The 17654-nt window shown below is 39.5% G+C and overlaps 2 protein-coding genes across 2 annotated transcripts; both read right to left on the bottom strand.

Annotated features, from left to right (window-relative positions):
* Positions 1 to 1250: 1250 nt before the first annotated feature.
* hoxc11a (homeobox C11a) lies at positions 1251 to 3484 on the bottom strand. The gene is made up of 2 exons (XM_076276259.1): positions 2809 to 3484; positions 1251 to 1483 (listed from the first exon to the last, which is right to left on the bottom strand). Exons 1-2 carry the CDS (start codon positions 3482 to 3484, stop codon positions 1251 to 1253), a joined length of 909 nt encoding a protein of 302 aa, XP_076132374.1.
* Positions 3485 to 13437: 9953 nt separating this feature from the next.
* hoxc12a (homeobox C12a) lies at positions 13438 to 15123 on the bottom strand. The gene is made up of 2 exons (XM_076276277.1): positions 14541 to 15123; positions 13438 to 13676 (listed from the first exon to the last, which is right to left on the bottom strand). Exons 1-2 carry the CDS (start codon positions 15121 to 15123, stop codon positions 13438 to 13440), a joined length of 822 nt encoding a protein of 273 aa, XP_076132392.1.
* Between the last annotated feature and the right edge of the window lie 2531 nt (positions 15124 to 17654).

Below are 17654 nucleotides of genomic sequence, written 5' to 3'. Positions count from 1 at the left end.
TCATTTCCCTCTGTCTTTCCCCCGCCGTGATTCTTGGCTGCAATTTCAATGTCGTCGTACTGCGTCTTTCTCCGTAGTAGGCCTACAAAAGGTGTAAGGGCTACCCACCGTTGATCTTACGCACGCTAGCATAATATCTGGTTGTAAACCGCCTTCAGTTTCCCGCCTCTCTACTCAAATCCTCTCCATCTTCTCCAACACAATGAAGTCTTTTTTCATTCCGTTGGATTGAAAATAATAAACGATTACAAACTACTAGGGATTTTAAAGTTTATTTTGAGCGCTGACCATCAGGCCTGTGTGTGTGTGTGTGTGTGAGTGTGTGAGAGAGAGAGACAGAGAGAGACAGAGAGATAGTGTACATGTAGTCCTACCTATACTATATAGCATGTAGCTTGAAAACCTACTTGGCCTAAGCATCATTAAATTATTTGGAAATTACCAGTAATACCAACCATTGTTTTTAACCAATATTTCGGTTTATTCCCCAATATTTCTGACAGATATAGTACACAGGCCCAATGTAATCTTTCTCTCCGACCGCATAACAAGAAAACATCAAGCACAAAGCAAATAATTTAGAAACGAAATGTAAAGCTCTTGTGTTTGCCTCGGCAATATAATGAAAATAGCAGCAGGGAGAAAGAAAAGAAATTCGAAATAAACTTATATTTACAGTCACGAATGCACTTTGCATAGTCTCTGTACAAAGAAAAAAATATTACAGATTGTACACGTCACAGTTCTCGATGGCTAAAATGTAAAAAACTTGCTTTTTTTTGGAAAGATTCAAGTCCGAAGTCCGAATCGAGTGTCTGCGATTATGTTACATATATACAATGACCACATACACATAAAAGTCAAGGGTTGTCAAATATTCCACAACCTAAAAGACAGTTTCGTAGCATACAAGTAACTAACATATTAGGTGTGCTATGAACAATAAAACAAAGATTCTAGAGGAGTTGGGATTTACATATGACATGAGTGAGCTAGACAATAACTGAACATAAATGACTTTTTTTACAGCAAACAGCAAATCGTTTTAAATGCACTTACAATGCAATCACGGACAACTACGCTTTTATGCTACTGACAAATAAACGCATTCGCTTGCAGTTGCTACGAATGATACCATTGTAAATGCTGACTTAAACTGATTTTCGGGTTGTTCATGATGTGAAATGGCCTAATCATGTACCACAGTAACTATAGGTGTAACGAACATTGACACCCAGCGAAATGTTCAATTATAACAAGGGATTTCCCGAGAAGTATTGCAATCGATCTCTGCTTAGCTTCTTTTCTTTCATTCTCCGATTCTGGAACCAGATTTTGACTTGTCTATCTGTGAGATTTAACATCCTGGATAGCTGGAGCCTTTTCTCCTTGTTGATATAAACGTTAAAGAAAAACTCTCGCTCCAGTTCTCGAATCTGAAACTTGGAGTATGGGCATCTCTTCTTCCTTGTGCGTGGGGTACCTTGAAACAAAGAAAAATAATGCAAATTAGTATATGCATTTAGGCTTCATACACATCCACACAAGCACAGCGCAAATATCACATTTAAAAACAAGTGGAGGTCGCACTCATAAAATTGCCTCTCAACAGGATTTCTAATGCCAATTCCATCTTGATGCATTAGGCTAGCCTACCTTCAGGTGTCTGCTGTTGAAAAGCTAAATGTCTTTATTGGAGGAATGCAAAGGTGCCTATGTGGCTAAGACCACGAATATATCAAGCATTACAATATCCTATGATGACAAGGAATGATGGCAATTCTGTAAATGTTGAGTGGTCTAATGCGGGGTAGCAGGCTAACCATCAACTTACTAAACTGATTTTGTATGGCTTTATCAAACTCTAGTTTGTGTCACATTGATCAAGCGACACATTTAAAGTGTATTGTCACATATTAAACACGTGGAATTTTTACTTTAGAAATATACATAAGTAAGAGAAAAAAAGTGCATTCATTCAAAATAGGGGCAAATCCTTTCACAACTAAGACTTTCTAATGTAGGCAATGAGGTGGGTTATTCTTTTTTAGTTATTAAAACCGTTCCTTTTAGATAGTCTTCATTTAGTGGCTTTTGGTTGGAGGTTGAAAAGTGCATAGGCTTCTAACGTGAACGATTAAATTCAGACTGAACACAAAGAATAGTCACCGCATGCTTTCTGGAGAATAGACACCTCGTGTTGATTTTGAACATAACAGCAAGATTAGTCTAAGCCTGGAAATGCCATCTTAATTGGCTGCTATGACTTTAGATTGGTAACGAGATACACAGATAGAAACCAGGGGCTCTAAAGCAACATTAGTGCAACACTGAGAGGTGGCTATTTGGTAGGCTGTATGACAGTTCTAGCTAGCCAGCACGGCACTTCAGACATCGCAAGTCATTTGACTATATGAGGGATTTGCTAGTTTACATGCAAGCTGCTAAAAGAACGTTCACAGGACGCCAAAAGCAATGTTCTGCACAATTGATTTTTACTCATGACAGCCCAACGAGAAAATCCCTTAAAACACCCAATGCAAGTTCATGATCAAAGTTAGCATTTGTCACAATAGCGCGCTCTTAAAATTTCACAGACTCTAGGATAGCAGCGTCTGTGCATAACATCCCCTTTTTTCAAAGTGCTTTCCCATCGTAAAAATTCTTCTCATTGGAAGAAAGAGCTTTGTAGGTTATAATAAAATCCTTTGAATGCTTATAAAACTCCACATAAAATCTGACCGACAAAACACCGGGCTAGTCCCTTAACCTTTCCCCATTTACAGCTTCGGTACCTACTCGAGTGACTGTTCTTGTTGCCGTTGCCGTCCTTAGTAGCTGAGGAGGTACACGAGCTCGAAGTTGTATGTTCCTCTCCATCGTTAGTGTCCTTTTTCTGCTCTTGAGAACCCGATACAGCGGCCGGCTGCTGGGGCGCCGAGTCCACTTTACTCGGTTCAGTCTTTTGTAAACAACTGTCTGACTGACTGTCCGCTCCACAATATGCCGTCTCGAAAAAACGGTCAAAGCCTTGCGGAAGAACGTTGTTTTTCCCCACTCCAGAGTAGAACCCAGACGCAGGGTGGTTGGAGTTAGGGTGATGTTGGTGGTGGCTATACACACTCTCGTTTTTCATGAGCATTTCTGTCATGGTGGATGGCGGAAGACAGTCTCTGTGCACCAAATCCTCTCCTGAGTAGCAGGATGCATAGTTGCTTCTGTGGTGCCATTTGCTGGAAGGGTCCAGTCCATACGAAACCTCACGTACCGGCTGTACTTGAGACAGATTCGTGGAATAAGGGTAGGTGATTTGCCGCGAAGGGGCCTGAGGAAGGAACGAAGAGACGGCAGAAAATTCGGGGACATAGTATGTGCAGCTTGGGAGGTAGATATTGGAGGCGCAACCCGTTCTGTCCCCAAAGTCGGATGTCCGGTCTTTGCGCGTCTGGGAGCAGAAGTTGCCCAGATTCACCGAGTTAAACATCTTTCCCTCGTACTCGGTACTATAGATAGATGTTTTGGATTCGAGCTGCAGAAGGAGAAAATTTGGGAAGGCGAGATGACGCGCAATCCGTCTAAGTCGCCCCGAGACACGTGATCGAAAGTAGATATTGTCATATATCAATTTGGAACACTTGGATGCGTAGGAGTGGTTCTCTTAGGTAAGATCTAGGAGGTTCAAACGATTAATTTTCAAAACACCGCAGGAGCACTAGGAAAATGAGTACCAGATTTCGATATGTTGTTTCAATGCCTTTTATGGGGAAGCTGTTTTTTAGTACAGGAATGTGTTAGTGTATGTAGGCTAAATTGCAGTGATTATAAGAATGACCAGGTAAGACTTTTTATCTTCACTACTGTGAGAGTATGTATCAGTTGTCGAATATGTTAGAAGAGTTGAATATTTGATTATGGATCTGATTATCTATAGAGAGTAATGCAGAAAAGGTAGTAGCTGCTAGCTGTCTGTTTCCCATATGGCAATGGCCTTGAAATAGCTTAGTATCCTTCCAACAGTGACATATAGATCAGAACTTTTCAAGGAAAACGTCAGGATAGTACCTCCACAGTCACAGTAAATGTCATTTACTACATTTATGTAACGTTTTAAACCATTGCACTTGGATAACTGTCAGAAATATAGCTCCACCCCATATCAAGTTGAGGCAATATGATGGTGAGGGTGATAGTTTTGCATATAAATACATAAATATATTCACAGCGTTGCACCAACTGAGATGGTGTATTTAATAATGAAAGCACATTGTGCTATGTTAAGGGATCTCAGATTGTTCCATACTGCGCACTGGTAACTTTTACATGAATCTTGTGTATCTTTTTTTTATATATATCAGGGCCTTTGGTTAAGGAAGATGTATCTATAACTATTAGGCTTATCCTTTCTGAATTTTGTTTCACAACTTCCCCCCCTCAGTTGAACGTCTTTTTGATAAAAGTTGCTAAAACAGATTTTCTAAATAAAGTTTACAGGCGACATACAATTGACTTGTGCCTTCTTTTGCAATCCTTATTTTCTGTGCCGATCGCTATTTGTTGAACTGAATAACTGTTGAAAGCTCAAAGTCTGAATGGATACTACATATGGAATATCATAGCCCATATAGATAATATATTCCTCGTATTCACACGGGCCTAAAACAGACAGGCTTCTAATTTCAAAAGGAGAAGAACTATAGTTAAACTTGCCAATACGCGTGGTTAGAGATAGATGGAGATACTTTATTTATCGAGAAGGAAATTAAGGAGAAGCACGCTTTGAATAAAAAAATCAAGTGTCTTTTGCTAGACTATGATTGTAGCCTACATTATTCTAAAATAAGCATTCGACGATTTGTCTGTGCGATAAAAGCATATTATAATGTTTCGGCATATTTAACGAGTGGCAACTTTTTAATTCCATTATAATGATCTGTTATTGGGCATGGTTTCAACTGGCCTAATCTTTTAAAATCCCAATCGCTGAAACTGATTATATAATGTGATAGCCTAAGATAATTATAAGTTATCTTTTATGCATTGGTCTCAGTTATCAGAAAACAGGGGTTTATCGGTTTATTGGAGTGTTTAATGAAAATTTTTGTTAGCATGCCCACGGATTATCAGGATTGTTGACAGGACTTCTATTTTAAAAGAAGTCTGTGGCAATGACATTACTTTGTTTAGAGCCCTTTTTAGATAGATAAAAGGTTGAGGTGCAAGATGCCTACAACCAAGTACAAAGAAAACAGACAGCTGTCCAGACACAGCACTTGAATTTGACCACTAAAATCCTCCCTGCGTCCACCATAAAAGCACGAATGGCTGGAGAAAAGCAAAACCCTTTGTTCTACAAACAACAAAGAAAAAGAGAGGGAATAGAACTAAAAAGTAATTAAATAAAGAAAACGTACACCTGCAAATACCGATTAAGACGAAGATAGGGAGCATAGGCCTAGATAACATAACATCCTAACAGGTAGACATACAATCGACAAAAACAGAAACATGCGAGGACATTTTTAATATTTAATTGAGAAATGAACTGTCCAATTTAAACAATCTGTGAGGTCAGTGTGCATTAACATGCAAATAAATAATAGAATATTAAGCAAATGACTAGGCAACGTGTATATAAAATCCTGAGCGTGGGCCATCCCATACATGAGCTAAGGTATGTGGATATCGACTTTATTTGTGTCTATTTGCGCATAAGAAGTGCTTACAGTATGTATTTCAACTGGTGGCACGATTAATGGAAATGTGATCTCATGGCGTGATATTCGGGAAATCCATGGACAGCACAGACCAACAGATTTTCTCCTTGATTGGCTTTAAATAAATATATGCACAGTGCATGTTGCTTGTTGCTTAAAATGCAGTGTATTGTTCATCAGACCATGGAAAGTCTATGCAACACCCAGTGAATTATTTTCTATAGGGTTCTGTACATTTGGGAAAGGGTTAATTTTAAAGTGACAGTGATCTACTCGCAGTAGGACCCAGAGGCTCAGCCGTTGCGCGTCTTTTCTCTAAATAAGCACTATTTCTCTTGCAAATGGCTGATCCAACGCATCACGAACATCATTTGGTTACTTTGATAAGCTAAATTTAAAGCGTCCAAACTTCAGAATCGGGCCAACAAAAAAATCAGTGAGATTTCTGGAGTCCTGAAAGCCACAGAAGGAAGAGGTGTTGTAAATATTTGCCATTCTCTGCTTACAAACACTACTGTTGGGGGAGTAGGACCTTTACGACACTGTCTGCGGAATCTAAGCAATGTATTGCAGCCTAGGTCCATAATTACAACCTTAAATCTGTGGTTCACGGTTCACTGTTGTTTCGAAGAATACAGTTTGCCTTAATACGACTACCCTTCAACACATGAAGCAAACGCGTGAAGTAAAAGGTCGCTCGATCAGAGTTCATGGTGACCAATCGATTGGTGTTCTTGAAAGCTCATGTGCTTACACGCAAGCTCTCTTTAAAACTTCGACCATTCCGAAATGAAAACATGGTGTTCATAGCTGTATGCTATAGGGATCTTGCAATACTTCTCAAAGCTTGTCCAGAAGCACCATCAGACCATGCGCCACTGTTGAGCTATTCAGTGGCGTCTCCTTTCAAATCGGTCAGAAACCACGGCTAAATATGGGGAGCGCGCGTAATAACATTACTGTCCCCTCATGGCCTAGATAAATTTAATTGGATGTAAGTAGGGCTGTTAAACTCGCTTGTATGAGCTGTGAACAGTTTCGAGCAACAACAAAAATGGCCCTAGTTTTTACTGAGGTCTCAGAGAGTGCACCTATCCGTGGAGTGTTGGCAAGGGGACCCGCACCATATGAAATCCCATTAATTTTGTGGGGCTACACAAGTCTCATTTGTACATTATCTAGTCACAATACATTCTGATCAAGGACATTATTCAATTTTAAAAGGATGGTCACAGGGAATGGTTAAGTACTTGTCCATAGCTGCCAAGAGGAAATAGAAACATTGGCAACCCCATATGCACTTACTGTGGAGTTTCTTGACATGCAAGAATAAATGCTTTTGAAAATTAAGAAATGCACGTGGATTGAGGGTAAATACACGTGCCTAGGACGCACTTGTCAATCTTAATCAAATAAGGACATTAGGGTTCACCGCAGTCACCACTGGTACTGGTACTTCGGAAAAAAATCTAGTTCTTTTTAGTTTCTAGTTCTAGTTTCTAGTTCTAATTATTTCTAGTTCTAGTGCACTCCGATATGTCAATTAACTGTTTTATCTTAAAGTTTCAGTCATTCTAAATCATCTGTTTTGAAATAATTGGCGCATGGAAATCAATGGTTACCCAATGAATCAATGCCTACATCTAGACCATAAGATCGTGGTGTGAATGTGGAGTGGTGGGTGGGTGGGTTGCGACTTTAATAAATGATTGTCCAGTCAATTGTTAACCGGCCAAAGTGGACCCGATGGTAAGCAATGCTTGTTCATGAAGTCTTTCGTACGTGTTGGACTACCTATCTATTTTTATGCATTCGACTACATCCGCAACAAACACTATTCAACAATTCCAGTTTCATAATTAAATGTCATTCCTTTTTTTGTTTCTAGAATATATAATTTATGTGTTTCGCTGATCCTCAGTGGAAAACAGCCTTTTGAGGAAATGCGGCTGCTTCGTAGTAGGGTATTGTTAAAGCCCTTAGCGTCACTAATATTAGGCCTATTTAGCTATACATAAAAATCCAAGTAGTCTCACAAAAAATGTTAGCAATTAATCGTCGGACCACTGTCCAAAGACGAACATTGTCTTCTATTTAAGACCATCTTAAAACACATTATATGCGTCGGATAGCTGCTTCAGATTGAGAGTTAATATTTAGAGCTAAATATGATCAGTAGAAAAATGCCCAATTTTTGTCGTCGAAGGTTTTTATAGTATTTTAATATTATTTTCACTTTCTTCAACCAACAGACTTGGTTCTTTTTTCATAAGCTCCTCTCGCAAATGAAATACTAATACCTTCATATAGATACAATTGCCCCGAAATCGTCATGGACAACTTGGGAGCTGTTTAAATCGACGTGGGCACCCACTTCTTCAGCACTGAAGTTCAATATCTGATGCGGCCCTTGGCCTACATTATGCTTCAGAGTAAGACGTGCACATGGAAAAATATACAAAGAAATTTTTTATTTTTACGTGGCTGTCAAGCAAAATTTACCAAGGGGAGATACGGCCAACTGAACCAGTACAGTCTCTCTCCTGTACAATCGTCGTTTCTCTTGTTGCTTTCGATAATATTTGTGCTACTAGCAGAGGAGAGCCCTTACCCCTAAGGAGCAATGCGGTTTTCAAAGTATCTATCCATTCACTGTCCGCACGCTACATGCAAAAATCAGATGCTTGGAGCGTGGATCTAGGATACACTCGTGTGAAACAGAGCAGTTTCTGGAGTCTGACCTTCACTCAACAGAAATACACTGTATATCACTTTGTTTCAGCCAGGCCGGACCTTTGCCGCTGCGCGCAAGCACCGCATTTGAGTGACAATAAAACCCGTATAGTTGACCATAGGATAATATCATCGGCCTACCTCCCAAAGTACACGATAGATATAATGTATTGCTTTCCATTGTTCTAAACACGTATCTGGGAAAATGTTACGATTATGTTTAATCTTCCTTAAAAAAGGTATAGGGTTCCGTTATCAGCTGCTCGCTGAAAGACGGAGGTTCACTAAACAGCATACAAAGGCTTCCATCGTCCCGAGAAGACTTGTTTGTGTGAATGAATAGCACACATGTGATTATATTATTTGCCCGACACAAATCAAAAAATATAAATACCTCAAACATATAAACTATCCGTTTTCCGTCTTCAATTTAATTATGTTGTTGAACAAAGCTGTGTTTAGATGGGTTCAATATGTCCAAACACTCTTCGCTCCATCAACTAGTGGAGTATGTGGAATATAAGCATTGTTTACTTTAATGATCATAGCAAACAGCATTGGAGTAACAGTGTAATGAATTAGGCATCTCTTAAAATTAATGAAAGTATTCAGGGTATTTATAGGTGCTGTCGAGATGCTTTGTTTCTTATTTTTCATGCCTTAAGTTTACCTCATGTCCACATGTGCGCACAGGACACTGGGAATCCATATAAGGTGCACACTAACTTGACCTTCAATTTGTATGCTGTTCCCGCCTACACAGACAGAGCCCTGGCATGGGGTGGGGCCTAGCATTGTAAGACAGCACCATAACCTCTTCAGATGAGGATTTAAATCCTCACATAGCAGTCATCAATGCAGATGTGCATCTTATACACATGTATACCTTAACGCACAACACTTCACATTCTCAGTATTAACCCCCTATAAACATGCCCTTAACCAATTAGCTCATCCATGGTTCCATTCAACTAAGCTCGATATGGGGCGACTGTCATCGGATATTCAGCTTTTTGCTGGATCAGCAGTTGCAGGCCATGTGCACATTTTTAAGCTGTGATGACCTATTCACAGTTATTTTGAACTGATTGTACTTTTAACAACATGGTTGGTTAACTCAAAACAATAATATCAACAGTTTCATGAGCTATAATCTTCACTTAAATGGTGCAGTGAAGACACTCTTTCAGGACCGGCAGCTCTCATAACTTTTATATTACTGTGCACTCAAATTCGCGACGATTGTTCTGTTTGGCGTTGCTGATGTTTCTTGGTGTCTCTCTTTGTTATTTCCCAAAGTTGTGGAAATACCAGAAACTAATGTATGCAAAATATTAGCCTTTACATAAATGTTTTGAGGCGTTTATTTAAAGTGGTAAGTATATAACACTAAATAGATACGATCTTCTTTGTCTTTGTCTTCTGGAATCAAGCGGTTAATTTCTTTTTAGCTCAAAATGAGCGCAGTTTAGTGTCTACGAGACTTTGTTCATATGTTCACTTATGCTTGCATAGGCTAGCCTACTATAGTCTGTTAGGTTCTAATTCAACCATCGTCTCAGACGCTGGGTCATTTTCTTTTTTGAAAAGTAACAAGGCCCAGAATTACAAACACATGCTATTCTCTCGGACGCAAACACATGCTGTCGTGCACTTTAGAAATGTTTTCATATGCATTTTCGGCCAAACATGAGCAAACACGTCCTTTCTCTGTGGCCAAGACGTGAGGAAGGGGTGGTGTGGGGCCCGTTAGACCACATGACACACAAGTTCTGTGTGAAGGCCATGGTGTAGCTCAATGACCTCTGCTCTGCGGAGAGAAGACACCATAAACAGACGAGGCTGGTCTCAAAGTCAAAAGCGATGCAGGGCTTTCAAGTGGGTTGCCATACCTGATTCGTTCTTAGTCTATATTTGCTTAATGCTTAATTGTATAGGCTAATGCTTAACATTAAAATCCAGAATGTGTTTAATCAAAATGAATAGCGTATCATATAGGCCTAGACTTCACGGATGCATCATGTTTACCAACTATAAACAAACTAATGTCAATGATATCAAAGGTCAGAAACAGCACTGTTACGTCTAAAGGACGTTTTTTGATATCTGCTGGCACACTTCCACCCAGTAAACATTATATAAGACCAGTGCCGTTCAAAATTGATTCAATGGTTTCATTTTTTTCTTAAAGCATCATTTTAGGTCCTTTTCCCAAAACACCCACTTGTCAGGACCTAGACCTATACCTCGTGGCAATCCAAATGCCCCTAACAGTAACAATTCCAGCTGAGTCAATCCTCACCATTACTGCGATAGTAAGCAATTTCGTATTTGACTCGCGATAAAAAAAGCAACTTTTCTACCCGCTGTCTAACGGAATAGCCATGACTTAACCACGACAGGTCATACATTTCTTTGACTAAATTTTGTAGTAATAATGACACAAGGGCTTACTGGTCATATTATTTCTTTGGACATCACAGCAGAACCATAGAGTTCTCGAAATTGACCCATAGTGCGCATTGCCTTGTTCAATGTATTGGGGAATGCAGTGGCTAGGCTATACATGATGAAGGAACAACTACGAATGGGAAATCGTAATCTCAATTCAATACAGAGTGGAATACAATACAGGTGATGACTGAAATTATAAGGCAGTGTAACACAAATAATATACAAAGCCGCATTGTCCAGTGTTTCAAGAAACTGCCCATGCGTTAACTGAGAAAGTTGAAATTCTCAACTGTGTAACTATGTCTTCGCAATGGCAAGGCACCAAATGCACATAGTCTCGTCGTTGTCGTTATTCATTAGACATGCACAAATCAGTGAAATGGAAGAAGAGTTATATTTATAAATAAATATTCTAATGAATTCACCGACATCTTACAAAAAGTCTTTCGCGTCGGTCCTTGTCAATTTTAGTCGGCGTTATTAAAAAAAATACCCTCCTACAATTTTCATGCTTTGAAAACAAAAGAAACTACACAAAATACACATATTTTCTGAAAAAAGAAACGAAAAAAAGAGTCGATATCCAATTACATAATTAGCCCACAACAGTTGGCGGCCCAGTCGATTTCAAGAAAGACTACGTATAGTCCATGTTAAGCCCCACAAACCATCAGATATTATGTTCATATATTTTATTTTTCATAAACAATACACAGGGATACATTCATATTGGCTACTCATGACAGTTTATACAAGACAAAGGCGATAGATGAGGAATGCAATACTGATGCAACGCGCAACAGAAAGAAAAAACAGGCCCAAGTGAATGTACGATATACCAAACACGACCAAGTTATTCTGCATATTAGCAGTATGAGATTCACACTTTACCCATGTGAACTATAGCCTAATAGATAGTTCAATTAATTCTCGAGACATGCCATTCACGAGCAAAAGAATAGAAAGAGAAAGCAGCATCAACCCATTGAAATTAGACTATATGCCAATAGGCTAATAATAATAATAATAATAATAATAATAATAATAATAATAATAATAGTAATAAATATTGCGCGGCTATTCACATGTAGACACTCAACTCGTATTCTTTGCATCAAACATGACAAAATCGAAACGCCAAGTGAGGTAAAGTGTCTTCAAAAACTCCAGTCGACAGTTCTCAAAAAGGGAGACATATAGCCTATTTATTCAACTCATCTATGCTAGTTCAGACTCCGCATGCACCACATATCTTTCACCTGTATTTCAATCATAATAATAAATCACATATAGCTATATAACAATTACCTCTCCCTTTTGGTGGGAATGTACGGAACAGCTGTACGATTTTTGTACATTTTCCATTTAAAATAAAATATAATGAATACTACTTTGTCAAAACGCTTTCTACATTACTACATTACGAGGTCCTGTGATTTCAGGCTTTAAACTTGAAAGAGGGAAACGTGCACTAATGACGTAGGCCTATACGCGTCTCTTCGCCCCTGCAATGGCACAGGAGAGTTGTAGGACTTCAAGTTCGACTACTGTGTGTTTTCCAAAGCCCCACGTATCAACGAGGCCTTTCGAATAACAGCAGGGTGTCGGGAGCAAACTGCATAATCCATTACTACATCGCACTTGACTATCAGCTTTTAATTTCAAGTTATGTGAAAGGAACACTGTCAGTGAACAGGACAGAAATGGTTTTCTGGCTATTTTAGTGATAAATAAATTATGCGTCTGTCCATAAATTGCTGGCGCTGTGGTTAGCCTTCCCAGCGTTAGATATGCAACTTTGGGACAAACTTTGTGCCCGTGACCGTGAACATGTCGGCACACATGGTGGAAACTACAAATAGGGAGATACATATAGGGTAGGTTCTGTCACTGGGGAAAGGCTATTGAACATTTGGGTTTGATCCTCATTCGAACCCATGCTGGAATAAGAGAAAGTTTGACACATAGGTTAGGACATGAGGGCTAATGAGGCTCTGCAGTAGTGATACTTTGTTTGCAACCCTTCATCTCTCGTACTTTCTCTTTTTTCAGATTTTTAGATTTCCTTAGCTTTTTTATGTTCTTTAGTATCCCTGTTTTTACACTTCCTCTTAAATTATTTGTAACCTAAATACTAACCAGGATTTCTGGTGTCAATTCAGACGCCTCCTCGGCTAAATAAATAGTTTTCATCTCATAAAGGCCTACCTATTACCTGTCATAGAAACACGTCAAAACATACGGAGACGCTTGTGTATTATCCTTGCATTTTCAAAGCCATGTATCAGGAAATACACTGGGAAATATCCTCCTCAACTAAACACTAAATACTGACACCACTTAAATACACATACACCACGCTGTCAACTGGGTTCCCACTAGCAGTTTATATATCTCGTTATGATATCTGCTATTTACACTTACTGAGCTTTAACTGTGGGGACCAAATGTGCATTTTCTTGTTGCAGCAACATTCTCCAAGGGATGGGGCCACTGCAAAATTGTGTGGGAATAAACTATTCTTCATATCATTCCTCTAAAAGAAAGATAAAGCCTGTTCCCGCATCAAAAGTCTTTTCTTCTTCATTCTCCTATTCTGGAACCAGATTTTAACCTGTTGGTCGCTGAGATTGAGCCGGTCGGACAACTCTCTCCGTCGCTGCCTGGTTATGAACTCATTGAGCATAAACTCCCCCTCCAGTTCCGCCAGCTGTAGTTTGGAGTATGGTTTTCTTTTCTTGCGGGTGCGAGTATGCATTGGATACCATGGCGCACCTGGGTGGAGGAGAAGGATGGCACAAGCAAATGTCAGTCGGAGATAACACAATGCCAATTATTACGCTAAGGCCAACATAGTTAGGCTATAATGACAAGCATTTCCAGTCGCCACTGAGATTAACGCTCGTCATGCAATCACCAGATTTTGAGGCAACTATTGCATGTAGGCTAGCCTACCCAGTACCAAATATAAAAACACAATGTTTACATGAAATAATTCCCTAGCTTTTTAACTTGAAGGAAAATACCACTAATTTACAGTAGTCTGTGTCACATGAAGTTTTACTGTTGCAGTTAAAGCAACATTAACGCGATAATTAAGTCTTACTTGCAAATACCCCTACTTAGGCCATTTACTTTCCAGGCATATTAAAAGTACTTCTTAGTGCACAACGACATATATTAATTCGTTTTACGAGTCATTAAAACAAAACCCTCTCTTTTCGATGCATTCATTCACACCAGAGTTCACTTTGAATAACAATGCTAATTTATATGCGTAATGTGAAGGTAGCTCCAATGAGAGAAAAAACAACGCAACAGAGAGTGGCTTAAGGGTAAATGTGTCTACACTACAGCACTGCCATCGGAGCCGTCGTGTTTTATGGTTTAGTGTTTACTGGTTGTATAAATGACTGAGCGCTAAGCCTGGGAAACCTGGAGCATTTTTAGGGCAACCCCTAGCGGTGTTGAACCATCACGCCTGCCCTCTGCAGGCAAACACAGGACCCCAAGCCCCTGTGACAACTAATGCGCAAAGAGCCTCTTGGTCAAGTTCAAGTTTTTAATCAGCTTAATTAATACACGATATCACGGTAAACAGATTTGTCATCATACCCTGACTGAATGTGTGGCACCCACCTCCGCCGGAGGCAATGCTTGTGTGACTTTCCGGCGATACCATGGTCTGGGGGTCGCTGTTCGAGGTCTTGCCTCCCTCGTTGAGCAGCGACGAGCTGGAATCGGACTCCAGAGACTGACAAGACGACGGATCCTGACTGATCTGCTCGGTCCCATAGTCATACTTTGAATAGGTGCCACTGTTGGTCATTCCATTGTGCAGTCCATGCTCAGACGATAAAGAATTGTCTCTTGCTCTCTCCTCCCGCTTAAGACTATTTCCATCAGAGCAACTCTCTCTGTTTGCACTGTTGTTACTATAATAGCACTTGCCCTCCTCCGGGCGGATTATTTCACACGAACGGTTAAAGGAAGGGTTAATGGATACAGGGCTGTTGAAGTAGGATTGAGGATATCCATTGCACGGCTCCGATGGGTTCCACGGTAGGGAGCAAACATTGTCCCTTCTTGGGTACGAGAGAGATGGTAGCCCCGCCAGTTGTCCCCCAGAGGCTCTAAAATTTGGAAAGTAAAATGTATCTCCAGTGTGGATGTTTACCAAAGGTCCCACAAACCCAGGATTAAGGAGATTATGCTCGCCCATTTCCGCGGGCCCGACCAACAGCTTCTAGTTTATTGCAATCTGACATTTAACATAGTTGAACCTGAGGGTGCATCCGATTGGTCAGTCAATGGTCACGTGTCTTTACTAACCCTCGCCACATAAGGTACCACCCACTTGGTCCATTTCTGACAAAACAAAACATCAACTTCTGTATTACGATTTTACGCGCTTTTTAAAAATACTATAAAGTATCTTATTAAAAATGTAAAATCTTGTTTTTCTTTTCTCAAACCATGCAGGTGCCAAGCCTTTCCTCTTTTTTATATTATAGACTATTAAAATATAAGGGTGTCCCATGCCTCGTTTGATATATTTACTAGCTGGCAAAACGTTTTAAATACTTTCTCTTATGAATACTATTTATTTTCCTAGTGTGAAGGAGTACACATGCCATCTTGTTTTCAAACAAATTACGATTAAATTCAATGTCATATAAAGTTGCGATGCCCCTCTTTACAGGCTTGTTTTAAGCAGGGACCGATGCTCATAGCTGCACTGCACTCATATTTACAGTAACAGGGTCAGCAGGTTGGAACTATTGGCTCTGTAAAATAAGATGATATTCTATAAGGCTACTTTAAGAGCGTTGCCTATATATTTCAGCTATTCTCTCACACCTGAACAATTTAAACAGATACCACCTATAAACGCTGGCAGCCAAACTCTAGTAAGATTGTTGTACATCTCACAATTCTTTTATATGAACTTTACAAGCTAGGGGAGGCCAGTTAAATGATTTAGTCGGCCCATGCGCTCCACGAGTGAGGGTGAAGTGATGTGATTGTAACTATGAAGATTATTTGACGATAATGTTATTACTGAAGTCTGAAAATGTAAGAGGAGAGTGTGTGTCCATGCATACTTTAAAATAGAGATCCTATTCTACTGCGGTAACTGAAATGCTGTGGCAAAGGGAATGTTGTCAAGGCGGTGATGGCACACCGAGATAACCGTGCAAAATGTTTAAACCAAAACATTTGTAAAAAAAAAATATCAATTATATGTTCCATAAACCTGATGCATTGCGCTAGATTGATTTGAAATGTATGAAAATGCGTGCATGGTATACTGATAACGTATGGCAACAAGGTGCATGGCAACATAGTGCATACCCTCACAATATGAATCTCACTCCACGTGTGCGTGTCTCTTGAGTTTCCAGTTCAGTTAGATTGTTTTATTTTGTGTTGTTCACCTCTGCTCCCTTAGTATTCAACCTAATCCATTATCTTCACACAATCACCTTTATATTAGTTGTAACACTGAACTACCTATCCCTAAAAGATACATACCTTAAATGACGACCTAAATAATTATATAAAAAAGCCTGGCGTTCATTGGGAAAATCTTTATTTTTTATTTTTATTTCATGGAGTACGTTACTGTACTGAATACAGACTAGCAACGCGATGACTATTGCCAGTCAATTGATAAACAGCATTCAGTGATATCTATCTATCTATCTATCTATCTATCTATCTATCTGGTTCATCAATTTGACTGGAAAACCTGAAAGGCTCGTTCTATGCACATGCCATTCACTGGAAATCTTCCCATGAATTCTGTCAACATGCATATTTTATCCTACGGCTTTTATACAGCCCACGTGGTAGGCTATTATATAAGGGTGAATAACACGACCTAGTGGTCTACTGCAATTTGCTGAAAAAGTTCTATCTCCTGTTCAGTTATCCTACTGTTGACAGATCATTCGATCATTCCAAGTTACAAGTTAAGAGATGAGAGGCCACAGACTTTCCTTTTGGGCATGTCGGTATGACTCAACAAGTTCTGGTGTTAGATGTGATTGGATGTTAAAGTATGCTGCTATCCTACCAAGGCCCTGTTTTCATAAACACAGTGTAAACGTTCAAATGAATATTACAAAACCATGCAAATATCTTTAGATACATTAGTTGGATTGAACCGAAGTTGGAAGATATTGGACAAGCAGCAGTGCTGAAATGGCCCCGTCCCCCTTCACTCCATGAGCGCATCCCTAACCTGATATCCCAAGCCTGATATCATCTGCTAAATATTTTGAACGCAACTTCAATCTATATCCCTCCGTTTTGAAAATTGCATTAACTAAGAATCAGTTCAAGCTAATTTCAAACAGTTTGGTTCCTTGCTGCTTTAATATGAAGTTAAAAATATATATACTTTCAGTTCAAGGTCAGTGTCTAGTGCACTGTCTGCCGCTCCGTTTTGAGGTGGTTGCTTTAGAATCGCTCGCCCAATCGAAGCAGAGCAATAACGCATAAAAGCGTAATTTACCGCCTTGGCTTTGTCACAGTCTTTCACTGTCTTTCTCTTGCCTTGGCAGCACTGTCCTAGAAAATGCACAACGTCGATAAACGCAACAAAAAACCTTGGAATTGAGCGCTCACTCTCTCACCACCAATTAGAACATTTTAAACATGGAACATCTCGACTTAGAATATTGCGTTATTGCATTATTGTAGGGTACTGATAATGTGTTGGGTATTCTAGACCTATCTATCTATCTA

The sequence above is a fragment of the Alosa pseudoharengus genome, unplaced genomic scaffold (assembly GCF_046254945.1).
Source record: "Alosa pseudoharengus isolate Yale_2024_CS ecotype anadromous, Long Island Sound unplaced genomic scaffold, YU_APseudo_1.1 YU_APseudo_1.1_scf_9, whole genome shotgun sequence".
NCBI lineage: Eukaryota > Metazoa > Chordata > Actinopteri > Clupeiformes > Clupeidae > Alosa > Alosa pseudoharengus.
This window is presented reverse-complemented; position numbering and strand designations above follow the sequence as displayed.

What these genes read in the sequence shown, in the direction of transcription:
- hoxc12a (XM_076276277.1), bottom strand. Translation starts at nt 15,123, where the DNA reads ATGGGCGAGCATAATCTCCTTAATCCTGGGTTTGTGGGACCTTTGGTA. An exon ending in AAGCATTGCCTCCGGCGGAG is followed by an intron (nt 13,677 to 14,540) that starts GTGGGTGCCACA and finishes TCCTCCACCCAG; the next exon opens with GTGCGCCATGGTATCCAATG.
- hoxc11a (XM_076276259.1), bottom strand. Translation starts at nt 3,484, where the DNA reads ATGTTTAACTCGGTGAATCTGGGCAACTTCTGCTCCCAGACGCGCAAA. An exon ending in CGGCAACGGCAACAAGAACA is followed by an intron (nt 1,484 to 2,808) that starts GTCACTCGAGTA and finishes CTTTGTTTCAAG; the next exon opens with GTACCCCACGCACAAGGAAG.